General features: G+C 49.0%; 7 protein-coding genes across 7 annotated transcripts; 4 read left to right on the top strand and 3 right to left on the bottom strand.

Moving 5' to 3' along the window:
* Positions 1–540: 540 nt before the first annotated feature.
* Positions 541–2,295, bottom strand: FSUBG_6812 (nuclear SNF4; the record flags this gene model as incomplete). Its single annotated transcript, XM_036685051.1, has 3 exons — positions 541–1,397; positions 1,444–1,567; positions 1,675–2,295. The coding sequence occupies 3 exons, from the start codon at positions 2,293–2,295 to the stop codon at positions 541–543; spliced, it is 1,602 nt and encodes a 533-aa protein (XP_036537664.1).
* A 2,298-nt stretch (positions 2,296–4,593) lies between these two features.
* FSUBG_6811 (vacuolar 8) lies at positions 4,594–6,542 on the top strand (the record flags this gene model as incomplete). The annotated part of the gene is made up of 5 exons (XM_036685050.1): positions 4,594–4,624; positions 4,670–4,755; positions 4,803–5,079; positions 5,125–6,165; positions 6,211–6,542. 5 exons carry the CDS (start codon positions 4,594–4,596, stop codon positions 6,540–6,542), a joined length of 1,767 nt encoding a protein of 588 aa, XP_036537663.1.
* Positions 6,543–7,667: 1,125 nt separating this feature from the next.
* FSUBG_6810 (translation initiation factor IF-3) lies at positions 7,668–8,546 on the top strand (the record flags this gene model as incomplete). Its single annotated transcript, XM_036685049.1, has 1 exon — positions 7,668–8,546. The coding sequence occupies one exon, from the start codon at positions 7,668–7,670 to the stop codon at positions 8,544–8,546; it is 879 nt and encodes a 292-aa protein (XP_036537662.1).
* Positions 8,547–8,680: 134 nt separating this feature from the next.
* FSUBG_6809 (uncharacterized protein) lies at positions 8,681–9,237 on the bottom strand (the record flags this gene model as incomplete). The annotated part of the gene is made up of 2 exons (XM_036685047.1): positions 8,681–9,177; positions 9,222–9,237. 2 exons carry the CDS (start codon positions 9,235–9,237, stop codon positions 8,681–8,683), a joined length of 513 nt encoding a protein of 170 aa, XP_036537661.1.
* A 511-nt stretch (positions 9,238–9,748) lies between these two features.
* Positions 9,749–11,926, top strand: FSUBG_6808 (D-mandelate dehydrogenase; the record flags this gene model as incomplete). The annotated part of the gene is made up of 9 exons (XM_036685046.1): positions 9,749–9,811; positions 9,858–10,219; positions 10,261–10,679; positions 10,792–10,804; positions 10,848–11,127; positions 11,168–11,283; positions 11,331–11,510; positions 11,560–11,636; positions 11,682–11,926. 9 exons carry the CDS (start codon positions 9,749–9,751, stop codon positions 11,924–11,926), a joined length of 1,755 nt encoding a protein of 584 aa, XP_036537660.1.
* A 569-nt stretch (positions 11,927–12,495) lies between these two features.
* FSUBG_6807 (D-mandelate dehydrogenase) lies at positions 12,496–13,696 on the top strand (the record flags this gene model as incomplete). The annotated part of the gene is made up of 2 exons (XM_036685045.1): positions 12,496–12,922; positions 12,996–13,696. The coding sequence occupies 2 exons, from the start codon at positions 12,496–12,498 to the stop codon at positions 13,694–13,696; spliced, it is 1,128 nt and encodes a 375-aa protein (XP_036537659.1).
* A 122-nt stretch (positions 13,697–13,818) lies between these two features.
* On the bottom strand, positions 13,819–15,375 carry FSUBG_6806 (uncharacterized protein; the record flags this gene model as incomplete). Its single annotated transcript, XM_036685044.1, has 1 exon — positions 13,819–15,375. The coding sequence occupies one exon, from the start codon at positions 15,373–15,375 to the stop codon at positions 13,819–13,821; it is 1,557 nt and encodes a 518-aa protein (XP_036537658.1).
* Positions 15,376–15,456: the final 81 nt, after the last annotated feature.

Below are 15,456 nucleotides of genomic sequence, written 5' to 3'. Positions count from 1 at the left end.
AAGGAGCGTAGACAAAGTGAAGGGGCAAGTTTTCGGTGATGCCAGTGATTGCAAGTGGCAAGCAGATGAAGAGCAGGGCAAAACAAGTGGCACAAAGACAAACAAGTACAAAGTGTTTGTGCACAGAAACTGGATATGAATAGCATCAAAAGGTAACCCAAGTGGGAAATGGATGATAAATACTAAAATGGGATAGACAACACCAATGTCGTCAGAGTGCAGCATCAAGTTTGGGCGTCATCCGCGTGTCGTATCGAATGAGACCTGACCAATCCCACCCAAAGATTCACAGCCACTCGGTTCCCGAAGCCGAAAAGCTTCTCTTGCTGTACTGTAACACCGACACTGCCAAAGTCATCATCCTGAGACAGCTGTACTGTATCATGCATGCAGGCCCGTCAACGGTCTATAGCGAAAGATTGTATGCACATGATAACCTTCCGTCTTCTCCTTGCGCCTGTTCTATGCCTGCCTCCATCCGGCGCCTCTGAGAGCTCCCTTGTTCATAGCGGCATGCAATCATTATAACCTCATCAATACTCAAGCCCAGTTGCTTGTATCCTCCACTCCGTAGAGCAGCACATATTTGAGAATGTCGGAAAGCGAAATGATGCCCTTGAGCTTGTTATCATCGTCCACTACTATCAGGCGATGAACCCTGCTCTTTCGGACAGTATCAAAAATGGAGTCCAGGCGATCGCCTTCACTGCATGTGTAAATACCAGGGCTCTCGTCGGATCTCTTGCAGAGCGCTTCCCCGACAGAGCCATCCAAGTCATCGTAGGCACCGTTTTTGATGCAGGGGATGACATCAACCGCTTCAAAAACATTTAGAACTCGTCCGTGAGAATCGATAATCGGGACACAGCTGATGTTATGTTCGACCATCAGGTGAACAACTTCAAGCACGGAACTGCCCATCGAGGCTGTGGCGATGCCTGAATATGTACCGAGGCCAATGTCGCGAACCGTTTTCTTCAAGAGGACGGTGTTGTGTTCGTTGTTTACGGCGATAAACTTGAGGATACGATACTGGGTGATGACTGAAACAACCATTTCCTTGTTGGTCTCGCTATCGACATCGACCAAGGGGATTCGCCTGGCGCGGGTCTTGAGCATGCGTCTACAGGCTTCGTAAAGTGGCTTTGAAGGATGAACCGATACAGTTTCGATGGGTATTGCGCCGATAGCTTTCTCGATGTCTGGTATAGTCAGCGATGTCATTTTGCCGGGGGAGAAGCTACAACCTCTTAGACTACTCAATCGGAACTGATCGAGTTTGCTGAACTCGTCAGGGAACTGCCAATAGTATTGAATCACATTGATAAAGTCGGTGCTCGTAAGGATACCGGCGAATCGTGAGGTTTTAGAGTTCCATAGAGGTGCCGACACGATTGCTGTGGCAAGGTTAGCATTAGAATCTGCATGTGTCGGGTGACGCACAGTTCTGCGTCAAGATGCTGATGGCTTTCTTGATGCGGAGATCGGTATCGAGGACGATGAGACGGAATGACAGAGGCAAAACATCGTAGCTGGTGCGAACTTTGAGGAAATCGCGTATGGCATTCTGTCGGGATCAGCTTCTCTCATCATCGGGCTTTGATGCGCGCGTGCCCCACGTCAAGTTGTACGGGCAAACGGATGCGACAGACAATGCAAGACAGATAAACATACCAGACCCTGTAGCTGATCTCTGTCCAGAGGACTTAGAGGCTTTGGTTCGGCGGGCGCCATTGGGCTTCGGAGTGAAGTCCTGCGTCGGAGGTAGGATGACGGAGCGACAAATTGAGGGAGATGACCATGACCGGCGGCTGTAGTGGAGGGGCCAGTGGAGGTTGATGCAGCCCGCCCGCGTGGAGTTATCAAGGCCGGTCCAGGTCCAGATCCAGGTCCGGATCCAGAAACAGCTCCAACTCCTCCAAATGAGGCTTCGGCTGACTCTTGTACTTGTCCCGGGGTGTCTGTGCCTGGAGCTGAAGTTGTGGTCGAAGCGTTTAAAGCTGTCGTACCAGTCACGCCAGGCACTGTACTGGGGGTATTTTCAGCGCGGGGCAGCTCTCCAACAGCATCGCCAACTTGTTCAACTGTTGGAAGTTCGGTTAGAGGTTGTGGTTGAGTTTCGCTTTGGGCTTCGATCCATGATTTGACGTTTTCTTTTGTTGGGTCTTCAATTTGAGCTTCTGTCACTTCAAGTTGACCTTGGGTTCCTTGAGGTCGGCTTGGCAGATTGATATCTGCTGGTGTTTTTGCTTCTGGATCCCCTCGGGCGGGTTCAAGTTCCGGGTTTCCCTCCATTCCAGGTAAAATCACTGTTGCACAATACGATTCGAATTGTTAGGCGGGATTTGATGGTTCGAGTCGAGGATCGAAAGTGAGGTTGTCAAGTCCTGATAAATATTGACGTATAGCGCATCACTGAGAAAATCACAGGTATGTCAAACGAAAAGAAAAGAAACAGCTTCAGCCTAGAGTCAATAAAAATGATCCGACGGCGTTGAGGACAATTCCATATCATTAAAGGCGCAGATTAATTTGCAAGGGAATGTGCTGGAGGGTAAAAGGGAAAAAGGAGCAAGTATCAGTCACGGCAATCGGTCGGCCGTTTACTCACCTTGGACTTGTAATAAATGATAAGAGAACCACCTCGAAACAGTCTGCCCAACAAAAGTCCAGCAATAATATTACTGTACAGCATACGCTACTCCATACTTCTTAACCTTATGGCCAACATTGGATCTTAACCGGACCCTGGACTACACAGGCGGAGACGGAGACAGGCAGAACGTCATGGCGGATCGACGATGAGCTTCGCGTCTTGGCAAAGATTGACCGTTGTACAATTCCATCTCCAGTATTTAGGATTGGTCAGATTAATCCAATATAGCCTTTCTGGTTTGAGGTGCATTCTATCATGGTCTGAATTCCTCTTCTGTCAAAATCCCGCAAGGTTGTGATTGAGGTATTGAGATAGGATATTGATAGGTTGAGGGATTGGTGAGACATTATGTAGAAGAAGATTGCAAGTCAATACTCGATCTCTAAATCTTTATCCCCATTTGTTAATCCGTTGAGTTTAGAACAGATATGTGTAGTCCGGATCAGCAACTCGTATTCTGTATCCATTCCAGGCTTTACCGTCTATTCGAGTCATCTGCAGAGGCGTCACAGCCACATAAGGGTCCAGGACAAAGTTTGTCCAGTTCACAACAATCCCATCCATCACAGCCAGTCGTTCAAAACATCCAATAGTCTTTTGATCCCTGTTCATACGTCAACGCCGCCATGACCTGCTTTGAGGTGGTGGTGCAGGGTAGTTAGTTGCTGCAGATGTCTTGCAGCCAAAGTTTGTTCAGATTGATACCCAACAATGACACGATAAGCACATGGGTAGCATAATTTGTGTAACATGAGAATTACCATCTTTGGAAAGGAAAGCTTGTCAAAATCGAGTCTCGATCAGGTCGCAGAAAGTAGACCTCGGATTGTATCTTGCGTCAGGAAATGCCTCTATCACATGCCAAGCGACAAAGGACAGTATACGCAATATCGAAGGCAGCAACTTTCCATGAAATTCCATGAGCTTAGCTTTTAGTAGGTACATATCACAATCGGTAGATATCTTACGCTCATGAACATTGAGTCTTTATCAAACGATTATTTAATAATCTCAAAATGAGGCGTTGAAATGTCTGGATAAAAGCAATAGACGGCCCAAGCTTCTCCACAACACCGCTAGCATAATGAGGCGGTCCACTGTAACAGCTATCTAACCTAGGGGAGGAAAGAAAACTCAGGACCTTGATCCTAAATGACAAAAAGACTTGGGTAATTTTAGCCTCAGCTTAGGGCACTCTTCTCTGGGTTATTTTAACACACCCTTCTAAAGTCTTATATTTTCTTGCTTCCCAAGGCTAACATGCACTAGACCACCTAAACAATAGCGCACGTCGTCCCTGGCGGACCCTACCGTCGGCGGATGACCTCAAGTGAGGTCACCTCCTGCAGGGAACCTCGTTACCCCCTACAGCTACTTCTTCTGACATGTACCGATAGTGGCCGCCAATGTATCTGGAAGTAACTTCCCCAATTCATCCGTTCTTGCCTTTAGCTCACGCTTTACTTACCTCAGGCAGCTTAGGTTTGAGCTCTGTATGTAGAAGGTCCTACCCGAGCTACGGCGCTCACCTTGCTTCTTCCTGGCGCGCGTCTCAATCCCCATTCTTTCCCTTCGCCAACCAACTGTGAGGCTAGGATAAACTCGCCCTCGGATTCATCTCTCACCTGGGCAATCGCCAACTAATTTTCCCTTCTACACCGCGATCTTGACACTATCTCGTGCCAGTGATTGGCCTCTGTGGTAGTCAGTCATTTACCTTGCCCGATAGAGGTTTTGTTTTGTAGCTTCTTTCACCCGACAACCGAGCCCCGATAATAATAATTCGAATCTTGATCCCTGTTGTGACGTTGCCGACAAGTGGATGACCGTTCGTCAACAACCGAGCCTTGACCGATACTGCATCAAAATCGAGACCGACTTTCGTTCACCGTCGTTCAACATACTTCTTTCATCAAGCCTTTGTGCTATTGTTTGTCATGGGTATCTGCAGCTCCTCGTGCTGCGGAGGTATGCATGCTATTATCCGTTGCCGTATACATCTGACAGCAATAGGTCGAGCCCGCGATGGCTTGTATGAACCCGTCCTCGCCGATAGCGAACGAGAGGCCGTAGCCGACCTTCTCCAGTATCTCGAAAATGTACATACTTTTCCATCTTGTTGGGGTTGTTACTAATTTTTTGATAGCGCGGCGAGACCGACTTCTTCTCTGGCGAACCTCTTCGTGCTCTGAGCACCTTGGTCTTTTCGGAAAACATTGATCTTCAACGAAGTGCTAGTCTGACTTTTGCTGAGATTACCGAGCGAGGTACGAAAGAGCCCCGAGTTTCCGACTGGTCTAACAATGTAGATGTCCGAGAGGTTGACCGCGATACTCTTGAACCTATTCTATTTCTTCTCCAGAGCCCCGATATCGAAGTCCAGCGAGCTGCCAGTGCTGCACTCGGAAACCTGGCCGTTGACAGTATGTGCATCGGAAACAACATTCGCAGTCACTGACGTATTGTAGCCGAGAACAAGGTTCTCATTGTGCAACTTGGTGGTCTAACACCTTTGATCCGCCAGATGATGTCCCCCAATGTCGAAGTCCAGTGCAATGCTGTGGGATGTATCACCAACTTGGCTACACATGAGGAGAATAAAGCAAAGATTGCTCGCTCCGGAGCTCTGGGTCCTCTGACAAGATTGGCCAAGTCGAGGGATATGCGGGTTCAGCGGAATGCTACTGGCGCTCTGCTCAACATGACACATTCTGGTATGTTTGTATATGGCAATGGTAACGACATGCTGACAAGAGTAGATGAAAACCGACAACAACTGGTAAATGCCGGAGCAATTCCCGTCCTCGTTCAGCTTCTTTCTTCTCCCGATGTCGACGTTCAATACTACTGCACCACAGCACTCAGCAATATCGCTGTCGACGCGAGCAACCGACGAAAGCTGGCTCAAAGCGAACCCAAATTGGTCCAATCTCTTGTCAATCTAATGGACTCGACTTCACCCAAGGTTCAATGCCAAGCTGCCCTGGCTCTCCGCAACCTCGCTTCCGACGAAAAGTATCAGCTCGATATCGTTCGTGCCAATGGACTTCACCCTCTTCTCCGACTCCTCCAATCTTCTTATCTACCGCTCATCCTTTCTGCTGTCGCCTGCATACGAAACATCTCTATCCACCCTCTTAACGAGTCACCAATTATCGAAACCAACTTCCTCAAGCCACTCGTCGACCTACTTGGATCTACCGACAATGAAGAGATTCAGTGCCATGCCATCTCGACCCTTCGAAATCTTGCCGCCAGTTCCGATCGAAACAAAGCCCTTGTCCTGGATGCCGGTGCCGTGCAAAAGTGCAAGCAATTGGTTCTTGATGTGCCCATCACTGTTCAGTCTGAGATGACCGCCGCTATTGCCGTTCTGGCATTGAGTGACGATCTCAAGTCTCATCTCTTGAACCTTGGAGTCTGCGGTGTTCTCATTCCTCTCACCCATTCGCCAAGCATTGAAGTCCAAGGCAACAGTGCTGCTGCCCTGGGCAACCTTTCTTCTAAAGGTAAGTCAACCTCACCGCCATTCAAACACAAGCTAACAAAAGCAGTGGGTGACTACTCTATCTTTGTACAAAACTGGACCGAACCCCAAGGTGGAATTCACGGATACCTCTGCCGATTCCTGCAGTCTGGTGATGCCACCTTCCAGCACATCGCCGTCTGGACCCTTCTCCAGCTCTTCGAGTCCGAGGATAAGACTCTTATTGGTCTCATTGGAAAGGCAGAGGATATCATCGAGCACATTCGAAGCATTGCAAATCGTCAAATTGAAACCGACAATGAATTCGAGGACGAGGATGAGGGTGAGGTTGTCAACCTAGCTCAACGTTGCCTGGAACTCCTGGGACAGAGCATGTCCAAGGCTCACATTGAGGGCTAACTATATTCGCGGACTATTCATCTCAAAAGCGGAAGCGTCTGGGGTGTTGGGTGATATGGTGTTTGGCGTCATGTAACATTCTAAGAATGATGTTTGGTTTCCAGGGGTCTCATTATACGGATTGCATCGCCTGTCATGGGCTTTCAAGAATTGTTGTTATAACAATGGTGTTTGACGGTGTACGAGAGGGCCACGCGCTGCATTGAAGGACGGTATTCTTTCTCTTTGTTTGATGATTCATGTGGCAGATATCGCTAGATCACTTACTGGGCAGTTGATTTGGGGAGAGCAGATGTAATTAGACGAGAGGTGTAAGTTTCTATACCCAGATAAGAGATGATACATATTTACATTAGACTGCTCGTGATTAGTCTAGCTCTTCAACCTTTTGTAGTCCATTTTTCATCCATTGACGTTCGTTCCATGGCAATATTTTGGCTATTGTCGTGCCAGAGATGAGGGCCAGTGGTAATGGACCAAAATGCCGTGAATCTCTTGATGCTGGGAGGTTGTCTCCTGAAATCCAGCAATGCCCTTCGGGGATCTGACGAGTTAGTGTGGCCAGGGATCAGGATGGAACAAGTACCTGTATCATTAACTCTTCTCCTTGCTCTCCTGGGGTCCCAACAGAGACGTAGTCCCCTGGCATGCCTGTCACTCGTTTCACTCCCCACTGGTTGTTGAAGATTGGGATGCGGTAAACAACCAAATCGCCAATAGAAACACCACGACCATAGCGACGCGTGTGATCACACAGAATCCAATCACCATCAACTGTGAATGTTGGAAGCATTGAAGGGCCTTGAGCTGGACTGATGGTATAGCCGTATGTGATTCCGAGGTGCACGAGACAAGCGGCCTTGAGGAAGGATACCGTTGTCCGCACAGGACGGCGGGCGAAATGAAATGAAGCCATCGTAAAGCCGTGTAGAGCTTGGTGTTGAATCAGCCGTTGAAAGGGTCAAAGAACACCTGATTGGATAAGGTTGACAGCACCCCACAGTGACGTTTCTGCCAAAATCAACCGCCCACTGCCTATGAAGATGATCAGTCATTGCATTCAAGCCATTGACTGTCTACACTCGTTTACGGCGCGACAGACACTCCTTTCAGGGCATCGCCAGAATGAACAGCTTTGCGTGCCTTCAAAGCTCCCGTCGAGCCCTCTACAGGGTCTTCGTTCAACATGAGGGTCTCCTCACACGACAGTTCCAACCTCCGCGAGCCCTCCCTATACACAACCGCTTCTTCTCCGCATCGCAATTGAAAGCGAAAAATAAGAAGGCAAAGAAACGCGAAGAGGAAATCGAGGAAGATCCTTTCGCTGATGAGGGACAAAACCGAGGTTTCGATCGACGATACACTACCCAAGAGGAGTTTGAAAAGTCTGGTCGCGATCGCCTCCCCCAAGATTTCGAGATCAAAGACCCACAGATCATGGTTCTCGATAATGGTGTATTCGATGGGCCTCTTGTCACAAAAAACGTGCTGAGCCGACTGCCCGAAACAGATTCACTGCGCATGGTGACACCCTACATCCCAGGAGACCCAAAGAAAGACAAGCCAACCCAGTATGCTATTTGCAAGATTGTCAACAAGAGGGAAGAATACGAGCGTCAGCGTGAATTGGCCCAACGCCGCCGTTTGTCCAAACAGACCACACCCAAGACCAAGGAAGTCGAGATGAGCTGGGCTATCAGCGAGCATGACCTTGGGGTCAAGACACAGCAGCTGATTGGGTTCCTCAGCAAGGGCATGAAGGTGGAGGTGATCCTTGGATTCAAGAAGAAGGGGCAGAAGAAGCGAACGTCGGAAGATACCGCAGAGGAAGTCTACACCAAGGTGAACAAGCTGATTGAGCGACTAGGCTCGAGAGAATACAAGCCAAGAGATGGGGAGGTTGGAAAGACGATGAGGATTTACCTCGAGGGAATCATAAAACAGGCTCGTGAAAAGCCACAGGTCAAGAAATCACCAGAGGTAGACGCTCAAAAGGATGTGTAAATGCTTGATATAACGTCATATACTGGGTATCTGCCAGTCAAGTCTATCCGAATAAAGAAAGTCATCAGTCCGGTTGTCGTCTCCCGGATATTGAGCCCATTTTAGACACCAAACTCCAAGTCCAGTCCAAAGAACTAAAGGATCTCATCACCGTCCTCGTCCGCGGGTAGAGGTACCGCCGCGGGGGTGGTGACCTCTGCAGACTGCAAGGCCTCGTCCGCAACATCCATATCCTCGTCCATATCGACGCTACGTCCCTTCACCTCGGTATCACTCTCCGCACTCTCCGCGCTATCAGCCTCCTCAGCAGCCCTGTTGATCTCATCCCAATTCTTACTTCTCTGCTGAATATTCCTCCCCCGACCCTTGCTCTTCTCAACCTTATTCTTGGTCCGCTCCATAACAGCAGCAGCCATCTCAAGGCCCTTCTCGTGACGTTTTCTAGCCTTGGCAGACATCTTCTCTTTGCGACCGCGCTTGGCCTTCTTGGTGATGCCAGCGGAGTGATGCGCTGCTAGGACGGAGGGCCGTTGGGTAGCATCGCGGGGAGGCTTGACTTCTTTTAGCGACTTGTCGGTGTCGATGTCGATGTCTGTTGCGCGACGAGCGGCGCGGGAGTGGATTGAGGGTGCTGGACATGTTAAATTAGAGTGAAGAGGGGGGCAGAGGACGTACCCTTCTTTTTAGCCATTTTGTTGATGTTTGAGTGTGATGTTGGTTGAATCTGCAACTTCGGCTTGGTGGGGGATGGAAATTTTGATACCCCACAAAGATAAGCTCACCGGGACTCACCGAGCTCACCGGCCAAGACAGCTGGAGGCTAGGTAGACATCATGGAAAGGTGTTGACGGCAATTTATGTCAGACATACTGCCTGTATAAATTTGAGAGCGTCCTGAATTGAATTTCCTGAATGATGGATATTTACGTGAAATTGTGATTAAGCCATAGAATACGAGGTAATAACATGACTGCTGGGCCGAGCACGCTCTTGCACTTGTACCTCATGAATGTCTCAACTTCCCTCGTGCACAAGCATCATCTCATTCCATCGACCTTTCACCTACAGTCGAACCTACAAGTACTCAAGCTCAATTCAAGCGATTCAACCCTTCAAAAGACCTCGTGGCCGTGAATATGCAAGTGTCCGTCTAGCGTTCGTTACTTGCCAACGTCCCGCCATCTCCAGCAGACGCATTAGCAATGCTTCCTATCACGACCTGCTTCGTTGCAGGGCTGCAATATCTGATACATCCACTAAAGCTTGTATGTTTTGATGAGACCAACGCGAACGAGGTACTGACGCGTCCAGGGAACCATTCAAGAAACCATCAACCCCGATGCTCTAATCCCAATCACGCTCCTGTCAACTGAGGAAATCTTTGGCGACCTCGAGGGAATTCTACAACTATTCGATTTAATTGATGATGTATTTGTTCCCGACTTTGGTTCCATTCTTGTCGAAAAGAGTGGCGACAACAGTAGCCAGGTTCATGTCGATCGACAGATCTATCACATGGACCAAATCAAGGCTCTAGATGGCTTTTCTGAGTTACCCTCTGGTCCATACTTTCTCTACGGCCCAAACCTTTACCAAGCCTGGCGGCTGTATGATGATGAATTCGGAGCTTTCACCTCTGGTGTTATTCCCGATGATCTGAACCAACCTGACGAGTATGTTGTATCTCCCGTGCAAGTCATAGCTGACAATACAGATTCCAACCTCTGACCACTTCATCTGTTTATGGAGACTCAGTTACAGTCCCTGTGCCATCAAGACTTTACCACTCTCAACCTACTGCCAAGAAACCCCTGTCTGGTGTCCGTGTTTCTGTCAGCGACACGATATCGTTGAAAGGAACATATACAACCTTTTCCAGTCGGGCATGGAAATCGCTCTACGAAAACTCCTCGAGCTCTACAGCTAAATATGCACAGAGTCTAATGGACCAAGGAGCTGTCATTGTCGGAAAAACAAAGACATCGCATCTTGGTGCAGGGGCAGAATGGGTTGATCAACAGGCTCCTTGGAGTGCAAGAGGTGACGGATATCAAAGGATGAAGGGTGGTTCAGTTGGTGCTGCTGCTGCCTCGGTTGGGTACCCATGGATTGACTACAGTATTGGCGTTGACGGTAAGTCGGGTCATCGCGAGAAGCCAAGACTGACCGCGTGCAGATGGTAGAGTGATGTCCGAGGGCGGCATATACTCCTTGAGTCAGCCTGAAAACCTAACAAATGACATAGCTACGGCATCAAAGTGAGCACTGTGATATGCCGTTGAGTTACACTGACCGCCCTAGGTTCGACAAAACGCGAATTTTCAGTCGAAGTCTTAAAGGACTCCTCGATTTCAGCGGAAATGCAAAGGCTGGGGCTTCTAAAGTTTCCTCCACAAAGATAATCGTACCAGAAGACTTGCCATCCCCGGAAAAGTCGCAGAAAACAGGCATAGCGACTTTCGTGTCAATTCTACAGGATCTGTTGGACACCAAAGCCGAGTACGTCAATGTAGGCAAGAGTTGGGAAGAAAGTCCTCCATCTGAATCGTCGAATGAGGGAATGCAAGCATACATGGAAAAGGTTAGTTGACTTCGACAAAAAGACTTGACTGACAATTTAGGCACCTTTCCGGTCATGGTGTTATGATTATTATCATTCTTTTGGCACCTTTCAAGATGAGTACAAGCAAAAATTTGACAAGAAGCCGTTTGTCGAGGCTACGCCGCGATTCTTCTGGTATGGCCGTATACGTTACGCAGTCGTTAAACCAGCTGACCTCCCAGGAACGAATGCAAGTCAGTGACAGAGGAAGAGAACCGCCAAGATACAGAACGTCTCGAAGTATACCGAAAGTGGTTCCTTGAGAACATTGTGAACGCTTCTACCCCCAATGCCAAGGGAGACGCAGTCGTGATCCTTCCATGTGGAAATTCTCAAGTTGAACATCGGAACGATGCTGTGGCGTATGTACATTTCCCTGTATTGATACCTGGCTGACAGCATAGTTATTAGTCCACCAACCATTTACAAAGGCATCGACTCTACATCGCTGGCGCCAATATTGGGGGCTTCCTTATTATCGTTTCCATGTAAGTTGAGTGTATGAACCTTCAGTAGCTACTAACAAAACACAGTCACTCAGATACCCTACGAGTCTGGCATTTCTGGAGAGACAGAGTATCACCCAGTCTGCATCTCGATTCTCATCCACGGAAATGAAAAATCGACCATTCAATTGATCAAAAAGGCTCTAGAGACAGGGCACATTCCCACCAAAGTCAACGTCGGGCGGTTCACGTTCCCAGTCAACAAGTCGGATCATGTCAATAATCACCTGCAAGCTCCCTTGTCGGGTCAGAATGTGTCGGACGAGCTGTAAACCAGTCAGAAGTGCCTCCCCCAAAGTCACGCCATGCCTACTTCCACCACTCTGACCTGAATACAAGGCTGTCGGTATGAGATCTCCCCACACGAGAACATGCAATAAATTCCCCACGATGTTCTGTGGATACGAGGTTGGAGCCCCGGATGAGATGACCGGTATTTGTGTTCCCGGCACCGGCTTATGCAGGCTCCCATCTGGATATGTATTGTACCTCCTATGAAGCAAATTGGATACATTCAACTTGAGTCGATTCTTGGTCTTGTTAGTGATTTGATGCAAACAACTCCACATGGAAACATAAACCGGGGCTCATCCGGCTCGGAACCGCCAATCGACAGGGGTCGGCGTCAAGCTCACGGGCCGGAGACTGGGGTATCACTGCCGTGGGGGCTGTCGAACCAGACAAGGCGAGTGGAGGTGAACGTGCGGCTGAGTGTTATCGATCGCTCCACTTACTGAGACACATTGATCTGGTCAGGCACACATATCTGACTACCTAACCTTTTGGGCAATCTAGTGTGCTCTCTCTCATACTTTGTTTTTATAAGACAGTCGACTTCAAAATGGCGGAACCGACCAATACACCGGTGCCAGCTTCTACACCGCGAGCTACATCTCCTGCTCCTCAGCTTCCCTCCATTTCTCAAGGATCTCTTTCAATACGGTCATCAATGACGTCCTCAAAACCCCGGGTTCTTCATATTGGAGACCCTATCAAATACAACCCTGAAACATATCTCCGCTTCAGCATTCAGTGTGAGGTCATCAGACCGCTAATTGAAGAGCGGCAACGGCCAGAGTTTATCAGGGCCCTCATGGAAAAGAGATGGGGTGATTTTGATGCCATATTTCGTCCATTTTGGGGAACTGGAGGCGAAATGGGGAAATGGGACCAAGAGTTGATCAGTCTGCTGCCACAGAGTGTCAAGGTATTTGCGAGTGCGGGTGCTGGCTTTGACTGGGCTGATACGAAGCTATTGGGAGAACGAGGTGAGTTGACGCAAATGCGTACAGGCACTCGCTAACTGGTAAGGAATCATCTACTGCAACTCTGGTCTCGCAGCCGCTGAAGCTGTAGCTGATTTTGCCATCGTTGGGATCATTTCCACATTCCGGGTCCTCCCATGGTGTATCTCATCCGCCATGTCCGGGGATGAGGAGGCATTCAAGGAGAATCATCGCGACGCTACAATGCAGTCGTACAATCTTCGCGACCAGGCTCTAGGAATCATTGGCTTTGGCAACATTGGCCAGCAAATCGCTGCTCGTGCCCGACATGGATTTGGGATGGACATCCACTACTATGATGTGCTTCCCAAGCCTGCTGCTGTTGTTGCTCCCGTACGAGCTACTCACCATGAGACGCTTGAGAGTCTACTTGGTCTATGCGACTGTGTAGTTCTCTGCACACCAGCTGGTGAAGACACTCTGATTGACTCAAAGACTCTGCCGTCCTTCAAACGTGGATCGCGGTTTGTCAACATTGCGCGAGGAAGTCTTGTTGACGAAGATGCACTGGCTGCAGCCCTTCAAGATGGCACACTATCAAGCGCAGCTCTTGATGTTCACGCAAACGAGCCAAAGATCCACCCTGAACTGTTGGAGCTTGCTAAACAAGGCCGTGTGTTGGTGACATGCCACAATGCGGGCGGAACAGTCGACACCCACAAGGGTTTTGAAGAGCTGAGCATGAGAAACATCATGGCTGTTCTCAATGGGGGAGAAGCCATTACTCCTGTGAACCTAGAGTTTCTCAAGAAGTAGTACGATACAGGTGTGAATAGAGGATAGAAGCAGGTAGCATAGAATCATGATAACGAATGCCTCGACCAATACATATACCAACTCCGGCTTGACAATACCCAACGCTAATTATACAGATACACTTACTCCTTGGGCTTCTTTCTAATCAGACCAGTGGAAAGTACATTTACAACCTTGGACTCTTCTTTTGGCTTTTTCTTGACGAGGCCCTCTCCAAGGACATTAACCTTGTCTTGAGACTCGTCAACAGTCGAGTCCGTTCGTTTTCTCTTGACAAGACCTGTGAGATTGTTTACGCCGTTCACGCGGTCGTGTGCCGTTTGAGTTGGCGTCTCACGTGCACCAGATACAACAACACCCCAGCTACCACCGCCTCCGCCTTCACTCAGCCAGCGGCGTGTACTACCAACCGCTTTGTTGAGGGTGGCAAAGTCGAGGTGTAGCAGTAGGTCTACAATACGCTTGTAAGTGGCTTCGTCGACAATCTTCTCGCCGCGTCCTTCAGGTGTCCAAGCGTAATATGCCGTGTTTGCAGGACGATCAAGAAGATAATTGTGCTTGGCTCGCTTGATCTGGGGCTTTCGAGGGATGATGGGACCTGTGAGCTTTTTCTTCTGCTTCTTCTTCTTTGCCTTGGTCTCTGGCTGATTCTTGCTGGGAAAGAGTTTACGGGGGGTTGTGGTTGGCGTTATTTGAGTGATCCGCTGTGCCTTTGGTGTCGATGGCGGGTTTGTGGATGGAAAAGACTCGTTTGCTGCTGGTTCTGGTTCCTTGTCGTCAAATACCAACCAGATAAATCCCGTCATGCGACCGCTGGAGCATTCTTGTCGGTAGGCCATCATTTCCCAAAACATGTCGAGAGTCTTGACGCTCTTCCAGCTACCCTGGGTCTTCATCGCTTGCGAACTCGCAGCCTCCTCATCCAGCTCGTCTCGGAATCGTGATTTAGGATCGTCAGGGAAGTGCGGGATCAGACATCGCGGCGGTACCCAGTCAAATTCTCGATAATAATGCGATATTCGTTGAAGCGGATGCGTAAACTCCCAAGCAGAATCTGTTCTTCGAGGAGTCATTGCTCGAATCTCGTTTGGTTCCAGCCCAGGCACGACGATGTATCCCTTTGAACTCTTCCATGGCGCTTCTACCGATTTTGGTGCCGGGCTGAGAAGGGGATCGAGCACGCGACACCACCATTTGATAAGGCCGCGGTCATCGAGGACATGTTTGCCCTTGTTGTCGACACTTCCGGGAAATAGATACTGATCTTGCGCGCGGGCGAATAGATTGACGATGAATTGTATATCCTTTCTTTTCCTCTTCTCAACGAGGAATCCAACAAACGTGGCGCATATCTCACGAATAGGACTCGGTGTCCCCTTGGGAAGATTGAGAAGCGTCAGATAGCCCGTCGAGTCAGCCTTTGAGACAAACAACGTAGTCGATCGAGCAGTCGTATAGATAAAGACTTCGACACCTAGCACTAAAACCTGCTTGCCGTCTGTATCGATTGAAACGGCGAGGAAATGATTCTCGCAGTACGTCCGCTCGGGCCGTTCGTTTGGTGGTGGTGAGTAGAGAGGGTCGGTCTTTGTGGGGGGTGTTGAGATGTGGAGGATTGTAAAGTCGTGGTCTTTTGGGAGGACAGAGGCCAGACGTGATTTTAGGTCGTTGTCTGTCATGATGGTTGCTGATGGATGTTGGAGCTGGGAGATTGTTTGGTACAAGTTGGGGTGCAAGGGGATGCAATAAAACTTAGGACC

The sequence above is a fragment of the Fusarium subglutinans genome (genome assembly GCF_013396075.1).
Source record: "Fusarium subglutinans strain NRRL 66333 chromosome Unknown NRRL66333_c0000076, whole genome shotgun sequence".
Taxonomy (NCBI): Eukaryota; Fungi; Ascomycota; class Sordariomycetes; order Hypocreales; family Nectriaceae; genus Fusarium; species Fusarium subglutinans.
This window is presented reverse-complemented; position numbering and strand designations above follow the sequence as displayed.